General features: G+C 32.5%; 1 protein-coding gene across 1 annotated transcript in view; it reads left to right on the forward strand.

The window, feature by feature from the left end:
- Akap11 (A-kinase anchoring protein 11) overlaps positions 1 to 18890 on the forward strand; it is a 47420-nt gene extending 28530 nt beyond the window's left edge. The window contains exons 9-13 of the mRNA XM_026380027.2: positions 1530 to 1685; positions 8155 to 8238; positions 9016 to 9062; positions 11945 to 12105; positions 14989 to 18890. Of these exons, the coding sequence (XP_026235812.2) occupies positions 1530 to 1685; positions 8155 to 8238; positions 9016 to 9062; positions 11945 to 12105; positions 14989 to 15129 (589 nt within the window). The 3' untranslated portion in view covers positions 15130 to 18890. The remainder of the gene's footprint in view (positions 1 to 1529; positions 1686 to 8154; positions 8239 to 9015; positions 9063 to 11944; positions 12106 to 14988) is intronic.
- The last annotated feature ends 5193 nt before the right edge of the window (positions 18891 to 24083 follow it).

Genomic DNA, 24083 nt, shown 5'->3' on the forward strand with positions numbered 1-24083 from the left:
TTTCAGATGTCTTTAAGATATTATTTGGGTTATTTCACTAATGTTCCTTTTAAATAAATATATATACATATGTGGTAGTATATCACAAAGCTTTAATGTTCACATGGGTAACATGTAAATGTCAAATGGGAAACTAAATGATAGTACATTTTTGTAAGAACAAAACATCTAGATTATATTCTGAGCTATTATTTCTGGGCCAAAATCTCCTAACAGTCATTAAAAACTCCTTTTTGGACCTCAGCCTGGGGGTCATTTTCATAAAAATGTAGCATATACCAGGAAAAATATCAGAAAGAACAAAATACAGCTCTATTATTATTCAGAACTATAATGTACTTGAATTTGGAATGCCCAATATAAATCAAGTAGGTATATCTTAAATGCAAAAGAAGAATTTTTCCTATAAAAGGAAAGCACTTCAGGGCCTATTATATGCACTGGGGATATAGAAGAGAGTAAAACACACAAAATTAGTTTCTCTTAAAGTTTACTATAGTGGAATGAGGTAGACCCTAGATAAGTAAAATGTTGTATGTCCCATACTGACCAGTGCTTCAGAGGAAAAATAAAGCAAGGTAAAGAGTTAGAGGAGTTTCAGTGGTGCCAGTGGGCAGTGACAGTTGCAGTTGGCTTGAATAAATAGGTAGCAGGCCAAGAAATAACTGGCAAAGTAACATTTAAGCTAAGAGCCAAAGGTGAGGACAGCCTAAGTCATATGGGAATCAGAAGTGTGTTCCTGTCGAAGGGGTGGGATTGTGCATGTTCAGAAACAACAGGCTTATGCTGAAGTAGAGTAAACCAGGGATATGATATGGAAGGTGATAAGGTGGACATGAGAAAAGACTAGCTAGTATTCTATAAAGGACTTTTGCTTTCAGTCTGGTGAGAAGCCATTGAATATTTTTTGATGAGAAGACTGACATTTTTTTCTTTATGTTTAGACAGCACTTTAAACTACCATAATGCAAATAATACATAGAAGGGGCAATTACAATAGTTGAGCAATGAATGAACTTTTTTTTTGTGATGATGTAATAAAAATAAATGTCTGCTTATTGGGGGGGAAAAACACAAGCATGAAAAGAGTTAATGATCCATGCTCAAAATTTCAAGGCTAGTTTGAATATGGGCTTGATTGACACTAATAGAATTCCTTGAGTTACTTATTTTGTTTTTAAAGCCAGAAAGAGGCTACTTTAGTATAGCTTAAACACTGTTTTTCAAAGTAGATGATCAACTTAGGAACTTATACTCCTCGTGGTATCCCAGTTAAAAAATAGAAATTGCTTTAAACAGAATTTTTATAAATGATGGACTAGGAATGGATTCATACTGAATTATTGGGTATCTCAGTTATGTTTGAAGTTAATATGCTATCCTACAAAGTCTCATTATTAGCACACTGGTCTGACTCTAAATATCATCTCTTGTTTTTGTCATCTCAATTATCAGTTTAATAATCTGAGAGTTGAGATCTGTGATGCTTTTAGTGTGATATTGTTATTATTGTTGTTTTCTTTTCTTAGTTCAAAAGAAATAGAGGACTTTCAATCAATTGAGTCATTTGGTAGCCAGCAGATGAATCTCAGCATTGGTGATGACAGCACTGGTAGCTGGTCCAATTTAAGTTTTGAGGATGAACACCAGGATGAAAGCAGCAGTTTTCATCATCTGAGTGAAAGGTAACTAAAATTTTGTGTACATTGTGTAAAATTTTGTGTTATAAAAGCCACTAAGTATTATTTAAAAACTCTAAATTTGGAAATACATTATTACTTTCAAAATGTGTTTTATTATTTACAACATGTTTATAAAGGTTTCTGATACTTATTAAATACAGTACTTAGCTGAGCTATTGTTCTTTGGATGTGTCAATAATTTCAATAGTTAATTTGAATATAGATATTTGATTTTCTTGCCTTTTAAACTTTTCCTAAACTTTTCAGTAATATATTTTCTTTTTCACTTTAAAAAGGATAGGGTTTTTGTTTCCCCCCCATTAGAGGTTAGGAAAAGGGACAGTTATCTGTAAAAGGCATCAATATTGCTATAATTTTGTTTATATTAGTTAATATATTTTTGCAGGGAATGGTAAACTGTTATTCCTGTTAGGAATAAAGTCACAAAGCATATGCATACTTGAAATACTGAAAATACATAAACCCATTATAAAAATATTTTTTATATCTTGACATTTGCTTCATATATAACTTTTCTTAGTTAACATTGTTCTTAATAGTCTTTGAAAGATTTTATTAATTATGGTAATTGTTTCTTATATTCTTACCTCTATCTAAAAGTATCCTGACCTATAAATTCCCATAAAATTTCTATCCACATTAGCTGATAATTAGCAATAATAAATATTATGCAATGCTGAATCTGGGAAGTGGGAGGAGTTCTCAACATTCTTACACTATGTGGGAAGGACCCTGAAAGGCTTCTTTGGAATTGACTTACTAGGAAGGTGGAAGGAAGAACCAGAGAAGGGATCAGGTAGCATAAAAGAGTCAATGGCCTTTCACCTGTTAAGACACTGCATCTCAAGAGTATTTTGTTAGCTACTTGCATTAGCCACTATTAAAATTTTTATAAAGTATATAATTTGTCATAGTTTCTTAAAAGAAATAATTGTATTTCTTAAAATCCAGATCCAAAAAGATAGTCTTTAAAACTGGCAGAAGCAGATGGAGCAATGTTATAAATCATAGTTTGCCCTTTTCCATAACTTTATCTAGAATAGAATATTAACATTTAATTTTTTTCTCTTGTCTTTGAGAAACACAAGCTTCTAGGATTCCCATGTGGGTTGACATGGTTGCTTAGGAAATTCTGGTGTTAAAATAGGAGAGCTATTATGAATTGTGCTACTGTAAACACTGATGTGGCTGTGTCACTATAGTATGCTGATTTTAAACCCTTTGAATATATACTGAGGAGTAGGATAGCTGGATCAAATGATGGTTTTATTTCTAGTATTTTGAGGAATCTTCATGCTGCTTACCAGAATGTGTGTACCAATTTTCAGTCCCACCAGCAATGCATGAGTTTACGCTTTTCTCCACATCCTTGCCAACATTTATTGTTACTTTTATTCTTAGTAGTTGCCATTTAGACTGGAGTGAGATGAAGTCTCAGTGTAGTTTTAATTAGCATTTTTCTTAATTGCTAGAGATGTTAAACATTTTTTCATATATTTGTTGACCATTTGTATTTCTTTTGAGAAATATCTGTTTAGTTCCTTAGCCCATTTATTGATTGGGTTATTTGTTTTTTTGTATTAAGTTTTTTGAGTCCTTTATATTCTGGATATTAATGCGTTATCTGAGGAGCAAGTAGCAAAGATTTTCTCCCATTTTGTAGGCTCTCTCTTCACACACTTGATTGTTTTCCTTTGCTGTGAAGAAGCTCTTTAATTTGATGTCATCCCATTTATTGATTTTACTTCTTACACTTTAAGAGTCTTGTTAAGGAAGTCACTTCCTGAGCTGACATGTTGGAATATTGGACCTACATTTTCCTGTAGTAAGTGTGGGGTTTCATTGGAATTCCTAGGTCTTTGATCCACATAGAGTTGAGTTTTGTGCAGGGTGAGAGATACGGGTTAAATTTCATTCTGCTACATATGGATTTCCAGTTTTCCCAGTACCATTTGCTAAAAAGTCTATCTCTTTTCTAACATACATTTTTTGCACCTTTGTCTAGTATGTGATAACTTTATTTATGTGAGTTTGTCTCTATATCTTCTTTTCTATTCCATTGATGTTCATGCCTGTTTTGGTGCCAGTACTGTGTTGTTTTTATTCCTATACCTCTGTAGTATCATTTGACATCCCATAATATAATGTCTCCTGCTTCAGTATTCTTGCTAAGGATTGCTTTGGCTATTCTGGGTCTCTTATAATTTTCCAAATGAATTTCAAGCGTTTTCTATTTCTGTGAAGAATGTTATTGGAATTTTGATGGGAATTACATTGAATCTGTGTAGTGCTTTTGGTAGTATGGCAGTTTTGACAATATTACTTTGACCTATCCAAGAACATGGGAATTCTTTCCATCTTCTAAGGTCTTTTTCAATTTTTTTTTTTAGAGTTCTATAGTTTTCATTGGAGAGGTTCTTCGCCTATTTTGTTAGATCAATTCCCAAGGGGTTTTTCCTTTTTTTTTTTTTTTTTGAGGCTATTGTGAATAGGATAGTTTTCCTAATTTTTTAAAGCAGATTCATCATTGGAGTAGGCATATGATTGATTTTTGTGTGTTAATTTTGAATCCTGTTACTTTGTTGAATTCATTTATGAGCTCTAGAACTCTTCTGGTGGAGAAGTTTGGGTCTTCTAAATATAGGATCATATCATTGGCAGATAAAGATAATTTTAGAAGCAGAGTTAGCTAAGTTATGGAGACAACTTAGGGGCCCTTCAACAAATGAATGGATAAAGAAAATGTGTTATATATACACAATGGAGTATTACTTGGCCATAAAGAAGAATGACTTTATGGCATTTGCTGGTAAATGGATGAAACTGGAGAGTATCCTGCTAAGTGAAATAAGATAGTCTCTCAAAGTCAAAGATAGATTGTTTTCTACTATATGTGAAAGTTAATCCACAAAGGTCAGGGGGATTAAAAAAAAATCAGTGGAGTAGACAAAGGGGAATGGGGGGAAGGGAGGAAGGAGAAGAGATGGAATAAGGAGAGATAGTTAAATGTATATAACCTAACATTCTTTTTTTTTTTTTCAACCTGTTAGCAAATATTTATTTATTTATTTATTTATTTTACTGTATTGGTATTTTATTTTTTTATTTTATTTTTTTTATTATTTTATTTTTTTTAATGTTGGTTGTTCAAAACATTACATAGTTCTTGATATATCATATTTCACATTTTGATTCAAGCGGGTTATGAACTCCCATTTTACCCCGTATACAGCTTGCAGAATCACATCAGTTACACTTCATTGCTTTACATATTGATAAACTCATGTCTGTTGTATTCTGCTGCCTTTCCTATCCTCTATAACCTAACATTCTTATGTACATATATGAATATTCCACAGTGAATCTCACTAGCATGTACATAGACAAAACACTAATTAAAAACAAAACAACTATAAGTAAATAACAGAAAGATCTGTAGAGTAAAAGTAAGGGAACAGGGGATGGGAGGAAGGAAGAGGAAGTACTAGGGACCGAATTAGAACAAATTATATTCCATGCTTTTATAATTATTTGATATTACATAATTATAATTCAAATGAGTTCTATTGTCATTGAACTACAAGAACCAATTTTAAAAACCTAAAAAAAATAAAAAATAGAACTATTGGTGGAGGCTAGTGGCCTTAAGAGGATTTATACCCAGTAGAACAACTCTGTGCAAAGAAGTTAACTATGTAATTTAATGAGAAGAGGGAGTATTCTACTAGTTTTATCCTTTATTTTATCCTCTTTAGCATTAGTTCGTCAATCCTGTAGAATATTCATTTGTGGATGGCTTATAAACGAGGATGAAAAGATAATTCCACTAATGAAATTAAGACTGAGTCAGGCTGATGTTAAAATAATTATACTTAACAAGACTAAATACATTTAGGTTCCAAAATTAATTATTTGAACTCATATAGGGAGTAAGTCTGGCTTTATAGTACTTTGTCAAAAAAAGGGCTATGTTTCAATTGACCACATTATTAAAACTAATAACATTATTATTAAAACTAATAATTATTAAAACTAATAATGATTTTATTTGGTATTAAGATGTGGGCAGAAAGAAAAAGATTGTGGGGCTCATCCTGGGTTGGTGGTGTGCTTGCTGGACATAATTTCCAGGGCCTCACCTTCAGAAATTGATTTATTAGGTCAGTAGAGAGTCCTGAAAATCTACTTGCTTGATAAGTCTCTTAGATGATTTCATTGGAATCTAAAGATAGATTGCTTTACATTTTGTATCTTTTGGTGACATTTGCTCTATGTGCTGTTCCTTTATATACAGAGATCAAGATGGGAGATAAACACCTTGCACTTTTACTCTAGGTAGAAAATAAATGTCAACAAATTTAAAAAACAGTAATTTCAGGTTTGCATATGTGTTTAGGAGGATTGTATTATTATTTAGTAAGAGAACTGGTCTGTAATCTCAAATATTTCAAGTGGTTTGTGATTGTTACAAGTTATGTGTTACACTAGTTAAGAGATGGGGCTGAACTTGCAGAATTCTTGAAATATTTTGTATGAGATGTGATAGGATCTTCCTATGACTGAAAGCCACAATTAAGAGTTTTGTACTTGACTACCATTGGTTTGAGAGTGTAAGTATGCTGGTTCTAGAAAAAGGAAATATGAAAAGGCAGAAAAGGAAATGATGGAAGTGATAAATTGTTTCAAGAATGAAATAGTTTATTATGTGAAGATTTTTTTTTCCCAGTGTTGGGATGGAGGGTGATCATATCTTCCAGCTTACTCAGGCCAGTTCTGGTTTATTTCTCCTGTTTTGGTATAATTTTTAATGGTATCTTCTTACATTTCCAAGTACCCTAGTTAGATGAAAAATTATATTGTCATCGTAGTTAGAAGTAGTCTTTTATAAATAACTGATCTTAAGGCAGACCCATTTTGAGGAGCAAAAGGGTGGAGGAGATGAGGTGACAGAGATTTTGAAGTTTAAGTCTTTACATTATTTAGTTGTTACTTGTTTTCATGTTCATCTAATGCTTATGGTGGTAGATTTTTATTTTAATTAAATGGAGAAAGCATTATTGTTATTAGGCTATGAATAAGAATTTTAATTTAGTAACTTGTTTTTGTTTAATAATACTATTGATAGATGTAAGTACAATTTTTGAGATCATTAATTTTCTCTTTCTCTGGCACACAGCTGTTTGTCCATTCTATATTTCTATATTTTCTCATTTTTAGTTTGTCTGACAACAGACTGCATGGATAAGACTCTTGGTTGTTTTAATGGTTTTATAATAGAGCTATATTTGTTTGAACGTATGTTAAAATACTGCTCAGTTTTAACTCTTGTTCTGTAATATATTATGGTTTGTGACAATTTGATGCTATTAGTGTGAATATAGATAGGTAAATTATTTGAGATTGAAAACTGTTAGAACTTTAAGTAATCATCCTTTTTTGGTAACCTTGTTAATATTTACTGATGCACATGTAATGATTTAATGTTAATTTCTTTAGAAGCAAAATTTCATTTTTGTATTAATATTTATTTTATAATTGCCTAGCCTAATATAAGGAGATATAGCTGCTTATCACTGCAAACTAATGTGCTTACTAATTATTTTAATAATTAGGAATGATTAGAATTTTTTAAAAATTGCATGCTGAAGGTTTTAATCTGAAAAGTTGAATTTAATTTTGTTTCTGAACATTGTTGCTTTTTAAAAAAATTGCTTTGCTGCAGTTATAGAATATAGTTGCTTTCTTCTTCTTTTGGTTAGGTAGTGTAAGAATTTATCTGAATGTGGTATCAGTGACTTGTGAATCAGGCAAATGTGATTAAGCCTTGATTATTCTAGCTTTATTTTGAAGAAAATGTATGTTATTTGCCACCTACTGAATTACACATAATGTAAAAAATAAAGGTAATTGACATAATAAGAATATTTTAAAACTAGAAAACAACATCTGTTTGAGACTATGTTTTGGTTTATTCATTCTGTCTCCTCCATATTCTTCACCCAAACCTGTAGTAAGCCAGTAGTTTAACTCTATTTAAAAAATTGAAAGAATCTTAATCTTGTTTGTTTTCTTTTTAAACTATGCAAACTGAAAAGTATTACCTTTTTACAAATTATATCCTAAGATTAGCCATAAAAATTAATTTCATCATCCATTTATTTCCTGTCTTGAAAATCATTCTATTGTCTTTGTTTGCAAAATAATTGTAAGCTTAGAATAATTTACATGATGTATGGAGGAAAAAGAAAAAAACTTTTGAGTCTCTGATCCTGTCAGGTACTCTTTAGAGTAGCAGTGATGACCTCTCGTCCGCTCAGTGGATGGATGCTACTCTATTGTGGCAGCTTCAGGACATGCACAATTATCAAGGACAGAAGCTGTTCCAAGGAAAACCAAGGTGGTCTTAACTATTCACTACTAGTTCAGCTCTGTTCTTTTCTTCCTCCGGCAGTAATGGTAACAGCAGTAGCTGGAGCAGTCTTGGTTTAGAAGGAGATTTGTATGAGGACAATTTATCCTTTCCAACATCAGACAGGTTGGTCCAGTCTAGAAACTTAAAAACTGATGAGTCTTTCACCACTAATGCATGATGTCATATTCTTAAAGAGAATGTGGGTTACAGTACCAGTATTTATCAACCTGCTTTTCTCCTGTATTTTGACATGATTCTGCTTGATAAATTTACATCTAATGAAACAATTCAACTATGCTAAGACATGACTGACATCTAATTGCAAAATGTGTGACTGTATGCATGTGTTTCTCTGCTTGCAATTTTTCATTCTACCAATTATTATTTCATTAAAAAGAGCTTGCTTCCTACAGGATTTCTGTTGGCTTTTCTTTTTTCTTTTTTTTTTTTTTTGTATGTAGTTTTATTTTATACATAAAGAAAGCATAGAAAAATGTTTTTATTGTGTTAAAAATATATGTAAGTGGCACCAATAGAAGTGCTAATTTTTTATTATTTATGAATTCCATAATATTCAAATGCCATATTATCTAAAATCAAATTAGAATAGTTTAGCTTTAAATTATTTTAAATTCGATTTTATTAAGAAATTACTTGGCTCTAAACATAATGGTAAGTTAGGACTTCTTGGTTATTGATAACTTTAGGCATCATTTGCAGTTCAAATTTTAACATGAAATGATGTGAGAAGCAATGCTTCCTTTTTTTTGTCATTTCTCCCCTTTCCAAATTGTCATATGTCCTATTGTAACATTCATTTCTTACATTTCCAAGAAGTAGTTTATTAATTATTAATTAAGCCCCCCCTTTTTTTTAAATGCTGCTATTTTCTTCAAAAAGTGATGGAGAAGATGAGAAAGATGAAGATCATGAGGACAATGTAGAAGGTAACTGACAGTTTGTTTTTTCAGAGTTTGCTTGTTTTTTGTATAAGATTTCCTGGAGGAGTCTTTTACAGTTTGTATTTGTGCATCTTCATCAGATACTTTGTCTGGATTTAGGGTTTTTTTTTTTTTTTTTTTTTTTTTTTTTTTGTGGTGCTGGGGATTGAATCTGTGAGGCAAGCACTCTACCTACTGAGTTATGTCCCCAGCCCCTGGTATAGGTCCTTTTGAGCAGTTTGTATTGTTTGGTTGCCACTAGTAAAGTACTCATTGGTGTAAAGACTGGACTTTTTAAAAGAATTTTTCAATTATTTGAGAAGAAATATATGATAATCTCTCCAAATTGTTGTCATTTTCAAAATATAAAGATCTAAAATCCTTACTCATGTTATAATTTGGTATAATTATAGCATATTACTCTCATAGTATTTTCCTTCCAAACTGGTAATTTTTAGAACTAATGTTTCATGCCAGACTGGCATGAATAAGTAAAAGTGAAAAGATACTTCTAAGTGCCTCTGTAATTATTTATTCCTTAATTCCAGTTCTATACTCATGCATATGTATATGAGAGGAAAATATTAAAGCCTTCCTTAATGAATATAGTTCCACATATCTCAATACTAGATGTCATTGGCTTTTAATCCTTAATTCATATATTAGAATGCCTTCTGAATCTAGAAAATTTTCACATTGAAATGGAGTTTATGTTGTATTCAGATAATTGTTTAATTTTCCCCCCAAATCTTATTTTTCCTGAAAAATGAAAATACTAATAATATCTTCTATAGAGTATCACATATAAATAAAATATATTTATGCTGTTTTGAACCAGTGGATTTTTGTTCTTTCTTTAGAAGTAGGCAAACTGAGAAGATGCTGAAAAGAATTTCTTGAAATGTACTTTATAAAACTGTTGAGTTTCCAATCAGTTTTATCTTCAAGTGTCTTTGTTTGGGAAAGTTACATCCCATTTTTTAACCTAAAATCATCATATTTAAGATTATTATTAATTTTATTATCTTTTGTGTATTAGACATTCTTCCTATAGGAAGTCTAGAAAGTTTTTATCATCAAATATAAAGTCAGCATAGAACAGTATTTTTAGAATTAGCAATAGGCTAGGTAATGCTTGCTTTATTTTTGTTTACTAAAAATGTATTGGGTTTGTCTATAAAAGTTGTGTACTTTTTCCCAAGTAACACCTGTGAGCAGAATTATTCCAAAGGCTATATATACATGATATAAATGCATGTGGTAAGTATTTCTCCATGAACTAGTATTGCATAACTAACTTTACTGAAGAATTATTAGGCAGAAAGAGATAGAAGTTTATATAAATATGAATTTCATTTTAAAAATTTTCTTTTGACACCACCCAGGCTGTTCTGGATTTCTTTTGTGAGTAGGTAGAAATAAGAAGGTTAATTATATGCAAGTTAGTCATTACTCAGCTTTTAAGATTATCATAGGTATTTCTTATTACATAGAAATTATAGCTAACTTTTTCAAATTTGTTAAAGGACATACTTCTCTGGATTTACAGAAAGATTAAAAATTTTGGAAATCCTAAGGCAACAAATCTTTTTTAAATAGTTGCATGGTATCATCAGCTCCTTTCCTTTTCACTAGTGGTAAGTGACCGCTCTAAAGAAAGAGCCATTGAGGTTTCCTGTCAGGTCAGGCAACCCTGAACTGGGAAACACTAATAGTACAGAGAATTTGGTGATCTAGCTTCCAACTCCTGACCTTTGCAGGATTTACAAATTGACTCAGAGACCATGTCTTGTACTGTGTACAACTACTTTTGAATGAGAATTATTAAAGAGAAGGGAGGGAAGAGATAATAAATTTATTTCTAGAGAATAATACGAACCAAAGTTTTAAAATTAAAAATTAGAGGCCAGCATCAATCCTAAAAATGATTTAGTAGTGATCTAGAATGGCTTGCAGACTGTAACAGAAAACCAGGAATATCCACCAACAGCCTTTCCATTATTGGTAACATATTAACACAAAATCTACCAGAGTGCCCCAGGAGCTCACCTCTTGTGGAGTCAGGAGTCCAGGTCTCAGCAGTCCCTATTTAATCATCCTTAAGCAGGAGTGATAAATACATGATCTTGGTGCACAAGTCATTATTTTTGTAGTCAGTAAGGAAACATCCTTCTTTGTGTTAAAAACCTAATTGTCATTAAATAAGAAAATAAACTTGAGAGCAGCAACTTTTTTTATATTAGGCTGTACCAGAAATTTAATGGTCTGGCTTTTGGGATTTAAGCGGTTACATATGACATCTCCCACCCACTTCACAAACACTATTTTGCCTAAAGAATGAAGTGATTGAGTGTGGAGCCACATTGCCAGTGTTCATATCCTGGCTTCGTCATTTTACATTGTAAGAGTCTGGGTCTCTTTTGGCCTGAAAACTTACTTTTACCTGTAAAATAAAGGTGATGATACTTCATAGGGTGTTTGTGAGGATTAAAGGAGTTTATATATAAAAAAATTTAGTACTTAGGATATATGTTATACCACGGTTTGCTGCTTTTCTTTCAGATTGTTTCTGTTTCATGTTTATTTTGATTGCAATGATAGCTTTATTTTCTCTCCTTTTACCTGTGAGTCATAATTTGACATAAATTATGACATACATAGTATTTGAATTCAGTACCTTACAATAGTATTTCACATTTGTGCTGTCACTAAAAGATCAAACTTATTCCTTTGTTTTAGCATCATTTTTCCCTTTCAGAGAAATATTTTGTTGATATTATGGTACGGTTAAGAAAGTCATTCATTGAAATATATTTGTATATACTTGGAAACCAAAGTATTATGAGTTGAATTGATGAATTTCACTTCATATTGTTTAAATGTATTAGGTTTGGAGCAAGATGGAAAGATTCTGCTAATTACAAACATTGACATGGAACCGTGCACAGTGGACCCCCAGTTGAGGATTATTCTTCAGTGGCTTGTTGCTTCTGAGGCTGAAGTTTCAGAGCTTTATTATCATGATTCTTCAAAGAAGGAGTTTGTATTAGTAAGTTCTTACCTTATGAAGTGGTTGTGAGGATACATTTGACAGTATATAATGTTCTTGTCATCTTGTTAGTGTAGTAAGATGCCTGTTGGCAAAGTGATTATATGCTTAGGCTGTGGAGTCGGCAGTTTGGGTTCAGGTGTCAGTTCTGCTACTTTCCAGCAATATAACCGTTTACTTAGTTGCACTATGGAAATTTAAGTATGGAATCTACCTTACAGGGTTTGCAAAATTTTAATATAATAACTGTAAAAATCAAAACGCTTAGCTTCATGCTGGTCATGCTCTAAGTTCTCCAACTAACATGCCATTAATAGGCATTTTATGGGTTCCTATGAAAGATTGAGTTATTCTTTATATTTATTTGATTCATAATTATTTTTAATAATTAATAAGATTCTTTCTCTGATGATCTAGTTTCCCGAGTATTCATTTTCAAAAGCCAATAAAAGTTTAAACAAGATATTTTTATTGAGTGTTTAGTATGTGCTAAGCACTTGTTCATAAAGATTTTCAGTTTACAGTCTTAAGGACTTTTTTCCCTCCATAATTGTCTTTATTGAAAACTTTGGTTTAATTTTATAGGGTGTTAAATTGTCTAGTGAATAACCAAGTTAGGTGGATCAATAATAACAAAAACGGAATACTCCAGTTACTCTTATTTTCTGATTCAGAATTTAGGAAGATATTGTTGAGAAAGAAGTATTTGAGAAGACATTATATACGTACTTTTTTTATGTATGTATTTTGTCATTATTTTTACTTACATTAGACTTTTTCAGTGTAGGTTTCTGTTTGGAGCAGAAAGAGAAAATAGGATAGAAAGGAGTGCTCAGGAGATGAATTATCAAGGGAAAAGTATGGGTAGGAGAATTGTTAGAACTGAGCAGGTAGGCATACATTTTTTAAGAAGCTGAAGCAGTTAAGAGGCAAGTACAGAATATCTTTGATGATAATGAAAATAATAGAAATACTTTATTTTGTGTCTTTATGCATGATATACTAGTAATTCTGATATTTACACTGTTAAGTAGAACAAACAAACATTATTACCATAAGCATAAATAGAAAATGAGAGATAATCATATAGAAACAAAAAATATAAAAGTCTACTTACATAAGTGAAAAAAATAAAATAGATCAATATTAAAAACATTTTTGTGCTTAAAAGGACACTTATCAACAAAGTGAAAGACAACTCAGAATGGAAAAAAATTTGCAAATTGTATGTCTGATAACAGTCTTTACCTACATATATACAGAATTCTTATAACTTATTAAAAAAGGCAGATAATCCAATTAAAAATGGGTATAGAGAATCTGAATTATAGTGGCCAAGTATGTGAAAAGATGGTCAGCTTCATTAGCTGTTAGGTAAATAAACACAGATCAAAACCACTGTAAGCTTCCCACCCTGTAGGAGGAATATAATCAGAAAGGTAATAACAAGAATTGGCAAGGATGCAGAGAAATTAGATCCTTCATATATTGATGTGAGAATCTAAAATGATGTAATTGCTTTGGGAAACATCCTGACAGTTCCTCAGAAAATTGAATACAGTTATTATCATGTTACCCAGCAATTTCTACTACTAGGTGTATGTGCAAGAAAAATGAAAACATATATCCACACAAAAACTTGTGCACAAATGTCCTTAGCAACATAGGTAAAAGGTAGGCATGTCCTAAGTATCCATCAACTGTTGAATTGATAAGTGTGGTATATTAACGCATTGGAGCATTATTTGTCAATAAAAAGTAATGAAATAGTGAAACATGCTGCACAGTGGTAGAACCTTAAAATAATTATGCTAAGTGAAAGAAGGTGGTCACAAAAGACCACACATAATTTATGATTCTGTTTATATGAAATACCCAAAGTAGATTAAATCTGCAGAGGCCAAAAATAGATCAGTGGTTGCCTTGGATAGAGGGGGTTGGGAAGAAATGGGGAGTAAATTCTGATAGGTAGGACTTTCCATTTGATATGATGAGGAAAAATGTTCTAATATTGATTGTGTTGATAGTTGCATTCCTCTTGGTGACTATACTAAACACAATTGTATGTGAATTCTGTCTCAATAAAGCTGTTTTTTAAAAAAGAATAAATATGGGACTGGGTTTGTGGTTCAGTGTCAAAACGCTTGCCTAGCATGTGTTAGGCACTAGGTTTGAGTCTCAGTATCACATATAGATAAATAAATTTTAAAAAGGTCCATCAACAACTTAAAAATAAAAAAGGATAAGCATATTTACTTACAGAAAATTAAAGTAGCTTTTCAAAATTTAAATTACTGATCTTTCAAAACTTAACAACTTATAGAGTAAATAGACAAAAAAGTAAATGAAGTCATGTTCTGATTAGCCTCAATAGAGTTTATTTAAAACTGTATTTATTTATTTTTGTGTTTCTTAACTTAGAAAACCTTGTTTCCGTTGAGGCTGGAGTGTGTCTTCCAGAATAAAACCACACTATATGTTGTGGAAGGAAAATCCACATCCTTTTATTAAGTTTGACATTGTCTTTATTATTTTATGTTTCTAATTAAGGTTGTGGCAGATGTATTTAGTTAGGTGAAGAATTTCCTGTAGAGAGTAAGCCTCTGCACTCCCACACAGACTGTCCCTGGGGTGAGGTTTGTGGAGTTGTGTCTCCAAGCAGTCCCAAAGTCTCATTCTGTGGAAGAGATGTATTTATAAAGGGCAGGAAGGGGTAATGTTTAATTTGGGTAAAGGGGTGGTGCTTTAGAGGATAAGATCTTAGTATAACTGGGAAACAATATTTAGTTGGAAGCAGTAGAATTCTGTTTTATCTAATGATAAAATAAAAACTTTGTTATAAAATTATTTTCTCCTAACTTTTGACATATCTGTCTTTCTTAGCTCTCAAAACGATTACAAGAAAAAGGATGGAAAGTGGGAGACGTCCTGCAGGCTGTGTTTAAATACTATGAAGTGGTGGAAAAGGCTTCCACTGAGGAGAGATGCAAGTCTCTGTTTGATTGGCTCTTGGAAAATGCATAGAACAAATCCCCAAACAGTATATTTTATTATTTGTTTTGGGAGGGGAAGAAACAGATAAACATATTTAGGATAAAATTTGAGTAGTTAATATTAACGTTTTAAGTAAATTGGAAGGAAAGTAAATATAGCTTTTAAGTGCTTTCTGTCCTCACAGTGTATATAGTTCATACTTTTGTAATCTCTGTCAAAATATTATCTTCACCTATTCTGTATGGTTGTGTAGTGTGTTAGGACCCTAAGAACGCTATGTGGAGGAAGGTCAACGGGGAGGTTTTCGGGGCATTGTCTAACACAGTGCTGCTTGAAACTATACCGAGGTGGCTGATGGGAGTTTCCATGATAAAGAGTTTTGCTCTTTTGCATACAAATGGTATCTGACTAATGACTATCTGACATCAAAAGTAAAATTGAGCCTTTTTTGATTTCAGTAGATTCATAGACTTTGGTCCTGCTTTTTTAAAAATCAGTTTTATTAACATAGATTAGCGATTAGAAGTTTCTTGATTTCCCCAAATTTTAATTTCTTAGTAAAAAAGTTTAGTATTTTAGGTTTTTGTAAACATCAAAAACTATGGTTTTCCCAGCCTTCCATCAAAGGACATTATCTGCCAGTGCTGCTGATTGTCCTGGCATGAAAGTGAGTATCTGTGTGTGTGTTTCAAGGAGAACTTGAATCTTGCCAGTGTTTTTTTTTTTTTTCTTCTTCTTCTTTTTTATTTTTTATTTTTTTCTTAGTTAGAAACCCACTATTTAACATTAAAAAGGTGCTTCAAAATAAAATGCTTATGAAGATTGTGCAGTAAAAATTTTTGTCTTTTATTCTATAATTGAGGTTAAAGTTGCAAAACATTCAAATTTTTAAAATTAATGTTAAATATGGAAATACATTCAGAGGAGCCTAATAATGGTTTTCATTGTTGAATTTTTTAAAAAAACTCCCTCCTTTATCAGGAATTATTTTTTTTTTTCCTAGAAAAATGGGGATTTTCCATCTTCCAATGAAATATGTCTACTGTTTTGTAAAGTTTTGACATGATTTTTCTGGGCTCTCCATTTCCTAATACTTTGTCTTCAAAAACTGCAAGTTGACATGAATAAGAGGACTGAGATTATGTCTTGGTTTTGTATGTGTGTGTTAGTATGTGTAAGTTTTGGGTTCTTCTTCTAGTGGATTTTGTAATTGAGGGTGAGTCACTTTCTGTGGGGGCTTTAATTTTGTTCCATTGCATTTTCTTTTGTCCTGAGCACTGACAGTTCTGGAAGCTGTAGAAAACATAGCATCTGCCAGGGAGTAGGAAATCAGGGCACTTACATTAATTCAAATTAAAAATTATGGTAGAGAAATGTGTTTTATAATGAAAGACTCAAATTTGCTTTTTAAGAAAAATGCCAAAAGCTATTTAAATATTTTGAGGTTGTATTGTAAGCTTTGGTTTTTCTCAGTTTAAAATAACAGACACAGGGGAGGCTTTAAACATAATTTTCCTAAAGGTTTTTCAAGTATTTTTAAAGGTGAAAAAGCAGGAAATGTATAACCAGAATTGTTTCTGTCTGAGGCAGCACTGGATTGGGTTTTAAATGTTAGGACCAGGAATGTTTGCTTTTGTTAACTATAAGGTAGATTAGTTGATTATCAAGTTTAGATTGCAGTTTTACAAGTAACTTTCAAATTGATTTAGTAATTTGGATGTATGTATGGGTTTGATTAACAGCAAAACTGAGTTCTGAATTTCTTTTAAAATAACATGATAATATAGTGTAGTTTTATGAAACTCTGTTTGAAAATGCTTATTTCTGTTAATAGAATAATCACTTTGAAGTAAGGTTTCCTCATATTCTTCTTCTTCTTTTTTTTTTTTTTTTTTTTTTTTGCTGGAGCTGTGCTGGGTTCAGAGTTCCCCTATTTAACCATTACCTGATGACAGGCCAATCATTAGGTATTAGCACGTGTGGTAATAATAGTGGAATTCCATACTTAAATCAATTCAGTGCAGGGGGATAGAGAAAATATTAACTATTGATAGGTGTGAAAAGAGGTGTGGGTTCAGCATACTTATATAGAGAGAAAATGTTTGAGAATAGAGCAGTATCTCTTAATTAAGTACAGTCTAAACTTTCTTTAAAAGCACTTTGTGACTTTCCAGAGACACGCTAGATCTGTTTGGTTGCTCAGTCTTCAGAACAGCTGTGTGAGGATAGCTCTGTCTTATTTTATTACAAACTGGTTTTGACATATTTATATGGTAACATTGTAATATTGCCATTCTGTTCATTTTGGTCCTAATGAAATGTGTCTTTAGAACTGTTAAAATTGTGTTGTTCAATGAGTTGAATTCTTTTGCTTATCCATTTTAAAATTGTCCTGCCAACTGTGGAAAGAAAGTGAATGACACCTTTGACAAGGAGTTTTCAGAATATTATTTCAGAATATTATTTTGCTTGGCAAAATATGCTTTAGGATGCACTAAAATTTTGTTAGCAATAGCTTAAAAAAAAAGAATACAAGTCTTTCATGTAGTTCTTTCCCTAAGCCAAGTTTAAATTACATTTACATTTTTGGTATTAGTAATGTTGATACTGAAAATATTTCCTGATTTATTCAAAGGATGATTCATTTATAAATTACATATGAAGATAACTATCTATTGGATGGTTTGATATGATTTAATGGTGTTATAAAACATTTGAGAGTGTTCACTCAGTGATGATATGTGATATCTTTATACTTTGAAACATGTTCTACTTACCTTTCTAGATATTTGATGTAAATTAAACTCAATTCATAATACATTTATTCTGCTTACATATGGGTTTTATGTTGCTGTTAGGAGAATTTAATTCCCTATTAAGTGCACCATGTATAAAGTGAAAGATAGTTTACCCATTTGACATTAGGTGACTTTGATGTTAGGGCATATTTCTTAAATGCCAAGTTTAATCTTCATTCATCATCAGAGTCCAGATTCAAATGTCTGCTTAATTATTTAGATAATATTATTATTTCCACTTAATATCATCAGTTTCCCAGCAGTATATCACTTTACATTTTATGTTTTTCAAAGAAAACTTTACACAGAATTTTTTTAAATGTGATGCATCCATACTCAGGGTAGGGAAAATACTTTCCTTTAAAAACCCTGTCCACCTGTCATCAGCACAAGAGAATTAGCGCAACAGGAGAAATTAGAAAAATTGTACTGCAGAGTGAAATCTATTTTTTCTCATTTTCAGCAAAATCCCTGTGAGCATTTACTCATTTACTGTATTCCTGCTGTGAAGATGCAGATGCAGTGTTAGTCACTCTTGTCACTTTATTTATTTATTTGTTTACCATCCATGTACATTCCTTTCATATGAATAGAGTTGTGATTCTAGAAGTTCTCATTTTCTGTTGTAATGTTGAATACTATTTAATGCCCAGTTTTAATATTGCTGAATTTGCTAACTTTGGTTAACTGTGCAGTGTTAAAATAATCCACATTCTTGTTTAATTACTAGATATATAGCAAAAGCAGCCTTGAATAATTATAGCTGTTTATTTGGCTGTGCTCAGTTACTACATTATAATCTTGTACTGTTTAATTGTAACTTTTTTCCCTCTTCAGTAATTTAATGTTTGCTTATCAAAATATGAGCTTTAAGATGCACTAAAATTTTGTTAGCAGTAGCTAAAAAAATGTTTCAGAAATTACTTTTGTAATAATTTGCAATTATTTGTTCTTTTATCTTACAGTTGTTTAAGCCTGTGATTTTTTTTTTCCTCTCCCAACTAAGAATTCAATAAATTTAAGAAATGTCTAAACTTGGTTTTCATCCTGTAATATCTTGTTAATATTCTCTACTGGCAAGAGCAAAGGCATATAAGACTGCCAAGATAGAAGACATAAAAGGATCTAAATGTTCATATCATGTTTTTTGAGAACAAGAGAAATTAGGAATATTTTTGATTGGACACTGAATTCTACCTACTAATATTTGCCTCTAAGTGTTGATGTATGTAACTCCAAAGCCTGGCTGCCCTGTTTTGGATTTAACACAAAGTAGAGTGTTATGATTGCCTTGGACATGAGCATAGTTATGAAATTCTTCTGGCCTGGTTTGAGCACTCCTTCTTAGTGTGTAGAGAAACCCTGTTGCATAAGTCACATGAGAAACTCAAAAGTTAGTTCCTGTTTTTTTACCATTGGGATTTAACTTGGTTTAAGTTTTTTTTTTTTTTCCTTTTCTTTTTCTTCCTTTTAAATGGACTGTTTTTTTTTTCAGAGCAATTTTAGATCCACAGAAAAATTGAGCAAAAAATAGTTTTCCTTTGCCTTCATCTCATACCTCTAGCCTCCTTCACTACCAACACCCTACAATAGGTTGGGACATTTATTACAATCTGTGAGCTTGTGTTAACACACCATTATCATCCAGAGCCTGTGGTTTAGTATGAATTCAGTCTTAATATTGCACATTCTGTGGTTATAGATAAGTGTATAATGGCCATTGTAGGAATATACAAGTATGGCTTGTCACTTTATTTTCCTGTCTTAAGTATTTTAAAACCAGGGAATAGTTGTTACATTTTCATAACTATTTCAGAATTCTAGGAAATAATGCCAAACAATGAGAAGGCATTGTGTAAGTATGTCGCTTTCTCAAAGAAAACAATGAACAAATACAAAAAAATAAGAAAGAGATTCCATTTATTATAGTTCCAAAAAGGAAAAATGGCTCAAAAGAATGGGAAATGTGGCTAAAGTTTATTTAACAAAGTGATCATTTATGATTTGTTTCGTGTGTATGAGTGTGTGTGGTACTGGGGATTAACCCAGGGGCTTGTTATCTGTGAGCTACATTGCCAGCCTTTTTTATTTTGCTTTTGAGACAGGTCTCACTAAATAGCCTCGACTAGCCTGGAACTTGGCATCATCCTGCCTCAGCCTCTGGAATTACTGAGGAATTATAGGTCTGTGCCATCATGCCTGGCTTCATTTGTAATTTGTGTCTTAGCTAAGATAGAGAGAAGAGGGAGTGTCAGGGCTTGAAATTTTTTTTTAGATTTTTAAGTGAAGCTGTCTTGTATCTAGAGATGAATACTGCATACTATTTTATGTTGTGTGGATATTGTATACTCAGAAAAGGGTAAGAGGAAAAATCTTGTGTTTTTTGCAACGTTATTTATATAGCAGGAACAATAAAGAGTATCTTACATTTTTTTCTGTCTTGTAATTTATTTTTATTTTTTATTTTTAATTGTAGTTGGACACAATACCTTTATTTTATTTATTTTTATTTGGTGTTGAGGGTCGAATCCAGGGCCTCGAAAGTTTTAGGTGAGCGCTCTATGGCTAAGCTACAACCCCAGCCCCATCTGTCTTGTAATTTTGTAATCACTCTGGTCTTATTTAACTTTTGTTCTCTGAATCAAGGAAGATAATATTTAGACTGGAATGAATAAAAATAAATATTGCAAGAGGGGATTGGAACCCCCCCTTCTGACTTAACTCTTGTCTTTGCACTACCTCCCCATTAACTAACTCCTGAATGGATTATTAACCTGAGAACAAGGAATTATAACTGGACTCAGAGAATTCTTCCCATTGATATGTTTTGGCCCAATGTGATATTTTCTAAAAGTAATTACTGACACTTAAAAACAAGGAGATTTCCCATTGAAATATGTTTCATATTTTTATTTTCTTGAAAAATTGAAAAGCTCTGTAACACAGATTGGAATCCAACATGGTAACAACTTGGCTGGAGCCAAATGATCACTGCCCCTTCAGTCCTGGTATAAGTTCTCTTCTTCCTTCTTAAATAACTTGCCATATTCCCTTATTTCTGTTGTCTGCTGGGGCCCATGAATATTTGACATGCAGCCTCTGACTTAAAACAGATGAGTTAATGTGCCTAGAAAATCTGAACGACATTCTAGTAACTCCTTAGGAATGCTCAGGGGAGGGACTTCTAGAAATTAAGGACTTCTGAATTTATTGCTTCTGAGCAGAAAATAAATTAAGAGAGAGAGAGAGAATGTGTGTGTGTGTATACATGTATGTATGTATGTGTGTGTGTGTGTGTGTGTGTGTGTGTGTGTGTGTATATATATATATATATATAATATATATATATATATAGAGAGAGAGAGAGAGAGAGAGAGAGAATGTGGAGAAGAGGAGAAGCCAGTATAGGTTTACCAAGAACAGATTCTGTCAGATTTACATTTCATTTTTTTCAGTAGAATTATTCTCTTGGCATATTAGAACACCAGATAGTGTTCAGATTTTAATGAGGCATTTTATATGAAGAGAAAAAAGTAATTATGATTTCATAACATTTAGAAAATGTGCTCCCAAAGAACTTGTGGTTAATACAGTAGATCATTGTCTACCTGAAAGTCATAGGTCATTTCATGTATTATCTTTATATACAGCCTTGTGGGTATAACTTTGTTGTATATGCTGATTGGGAGCATTGGAGGATAATAGCCAAACATTAGAAACAAGAGGAGCAGTAAAGAAGTTTTGACTTCCTTCTGTCCTTTTACTAAACCACATATTTGACATTTTTCTCCAAAAGTACACACACCTGCTTTTTTACAACTATGGGTTTAAATATTTTCCTACTAATATTATATTTTCATGGCCTTCTTGATATAAAGTTAGTTCTTCCCCTGTACCTTACACACATTCTATGAACCCAGGACTTCTAAATATATAAACTGTTACTAAGAGCTTAAAAAACTGTAGGCTTATCTTTTCAGAAGAAGGAAAAGCTACCTGAATAACTCCAATTAGCCTCTTACCTCTATTCTTTTTATAATGGATGTGAATGTTTGTGGGACAGGTGAGCATGGACTAAGAGATGACTGAAATGTTACGATTGTTTTCCTACCTGTGAGTTCCTTTCTTTGAGTCAACCTTGGATAGTTTGTGGCAAATGCTGGGAGGTCAGTTAAGCTACTTAAGCTAGTGCAGCCAAGTGGACTTCTTCACTGCCCTTGAACCCTAAGAAACCATGGCTACTGGAAGGAGGGGCTTTTGGTTTCATGATGAAGTCTGCAATTGATATAGAGCTGGTGAGAAAAGAGGGTGTTGAATTGACAATCAGATCCAGTGAGGCCTAAATAGGTTCAAGTGGCCTGAGGGCAACTTCGAGCATCTTAATTTAAATTCCAAGCATTGAGGCTTTCTAGATCACCAAGGTGACTTGACATTGTATTGCAAGTCTAGGCCAGGGCCTATGTAGGAAGGGTTTGGCCCTTTGGAGTTACAGCTACCCTTTGTTGGGGAGAGTAGACAGAATTGACTTTTGCTTTCCTAGTTCTAGAGGTTGCCACAACACTATCAATTTTTTTTGTTTTTGTTTTTTTAGGATTGAGAAATATTCTTAGGATAAAAAGTGACTTCATGTACTTGGATTACATATTGGGGTTCTTCAGTATGTTACTAGCTGTTTCATGCTTTCATGTTTTAATATTTTACTCAACTTTGCCTCCCAGATAACCACTTTTAATACTTCTCCCTCACCTCAGTACTAAGGATTTAACTTAGTTAGGTTCACTCTACCACTGAATTATCTCTCCAGCCCTTTTTTTGTTTAATTTTGAAACCAGCTCTTGCTAAATTGTCCAGACTGTCCTGAAATCTCTGATCCTGCTGCCTTAGCTTCCTGAGTCACTGGGATTGTGGGTGTGTACCACCATGCTCTAGCCACTTTAAATAGTTAAACTTATATGTAGAACTGAACTTTCTCCCTCCCTTTCTTCCTTTGTCTCCATGTGATTTACCATTGTTATCCTTTTTATTTTATATTACATTTGTTACTTCCCTTTATGAAAGAGCTATATACACATAAGATTAAATTCTAAAAGGTGTAAGAATGTCCAGTGACAAGTGGTCATCTCATCCCTCTCCAGCCACAAAGTGTTCCCCCAGAAAGACCACCATTACCAGTTTCTGGTATTATAGCATTGTTTTGTATAGGACATTTCTAAGCTTGGATTATCTGTTGTAACTTATAATCAAATGTGAATTTGAAAGTGACCCTCCCCACAAAAAAACAACAACAACAAAAAACCAGGAAATGATTGATGAGCATAGTCTTTGAGTCAGGTTAGTGATTCCTTCTAGGAAGAGGGATGCTGCAGGGGACACTGGTGGTGCCAACAATATTCTTTTTTAAAAAAATTAAATTAATTATTCTAATTTGAATGCAAATCATTTTATATTACACGTAAGAGCACAATTTTTCAAGTCACTGATTATACACAAAGTATTTTCACACCATTCATGTCTTCATGTATGTACTTAGGGTAATGATGTCTAACTCATTCCACCATCATTCCACCCCCTGCCTCCTCCCATCCCCTCCCTCCCCTTTGCCCTATCTAAAGTTCCTCCATTTCTCCCATTCTCTGCCCCCATCACCATTATGAGTCAGCATCCTCATATCAAAGAAAACATTAGGCCTTTGGCTTTTGGGGATTGGCTAACTTTACTTAGCATTATATTCTCCAACTCCATCCATTTACCTGCAAATGCCAAGATTTTATTCTCTTTTAATGCTGAGTCTAATGTTCCATTGTGTATATATACCAAAGTTTCCCTATCAGTTCATCTACTGAAGGGCATCTGGGTTGGTTCCACAATTTAGCTATTGTGAATGGTGCTACTATAAACATTGATATGGCTGGGTCCTGTTTTAAGTCCTTTGGGTATAAACCGGAGTAGGATAGCTGGGTCAAATGGTGGTTCCATTCCAAGTTTTCCAAGGAATCTCCATACTGTTTAGATTCTAGACTGGCTGCACCAATTTGCAGTCCCACCAGCAATGTATTAGTGTGCCTCTCCCCCCCCATCCTCACCAACATTTATTATTGTTTGTATTTTTGATAGCTGCCATTCTGACTGGGGTGAGATGGTATTTTAGAGTAGTTTTGATTTGCATTTCTCTTAATTGCTATAGAT

This window comes from Urocitellus parryii, chromosome 2 (assembly GCF_045843805.1).
Source record: "Urocitellus parryii isolate mUroPar1 chromosome 2, mUroPar1.hap1, whole genome shotgun sequence".
Taxonomy (NCBI): Eukaryota; Metazoa; Chordata; class Mammalia; order Rodentia; family Sciuridae; genus Urocitellus; species Urocitellus parryii.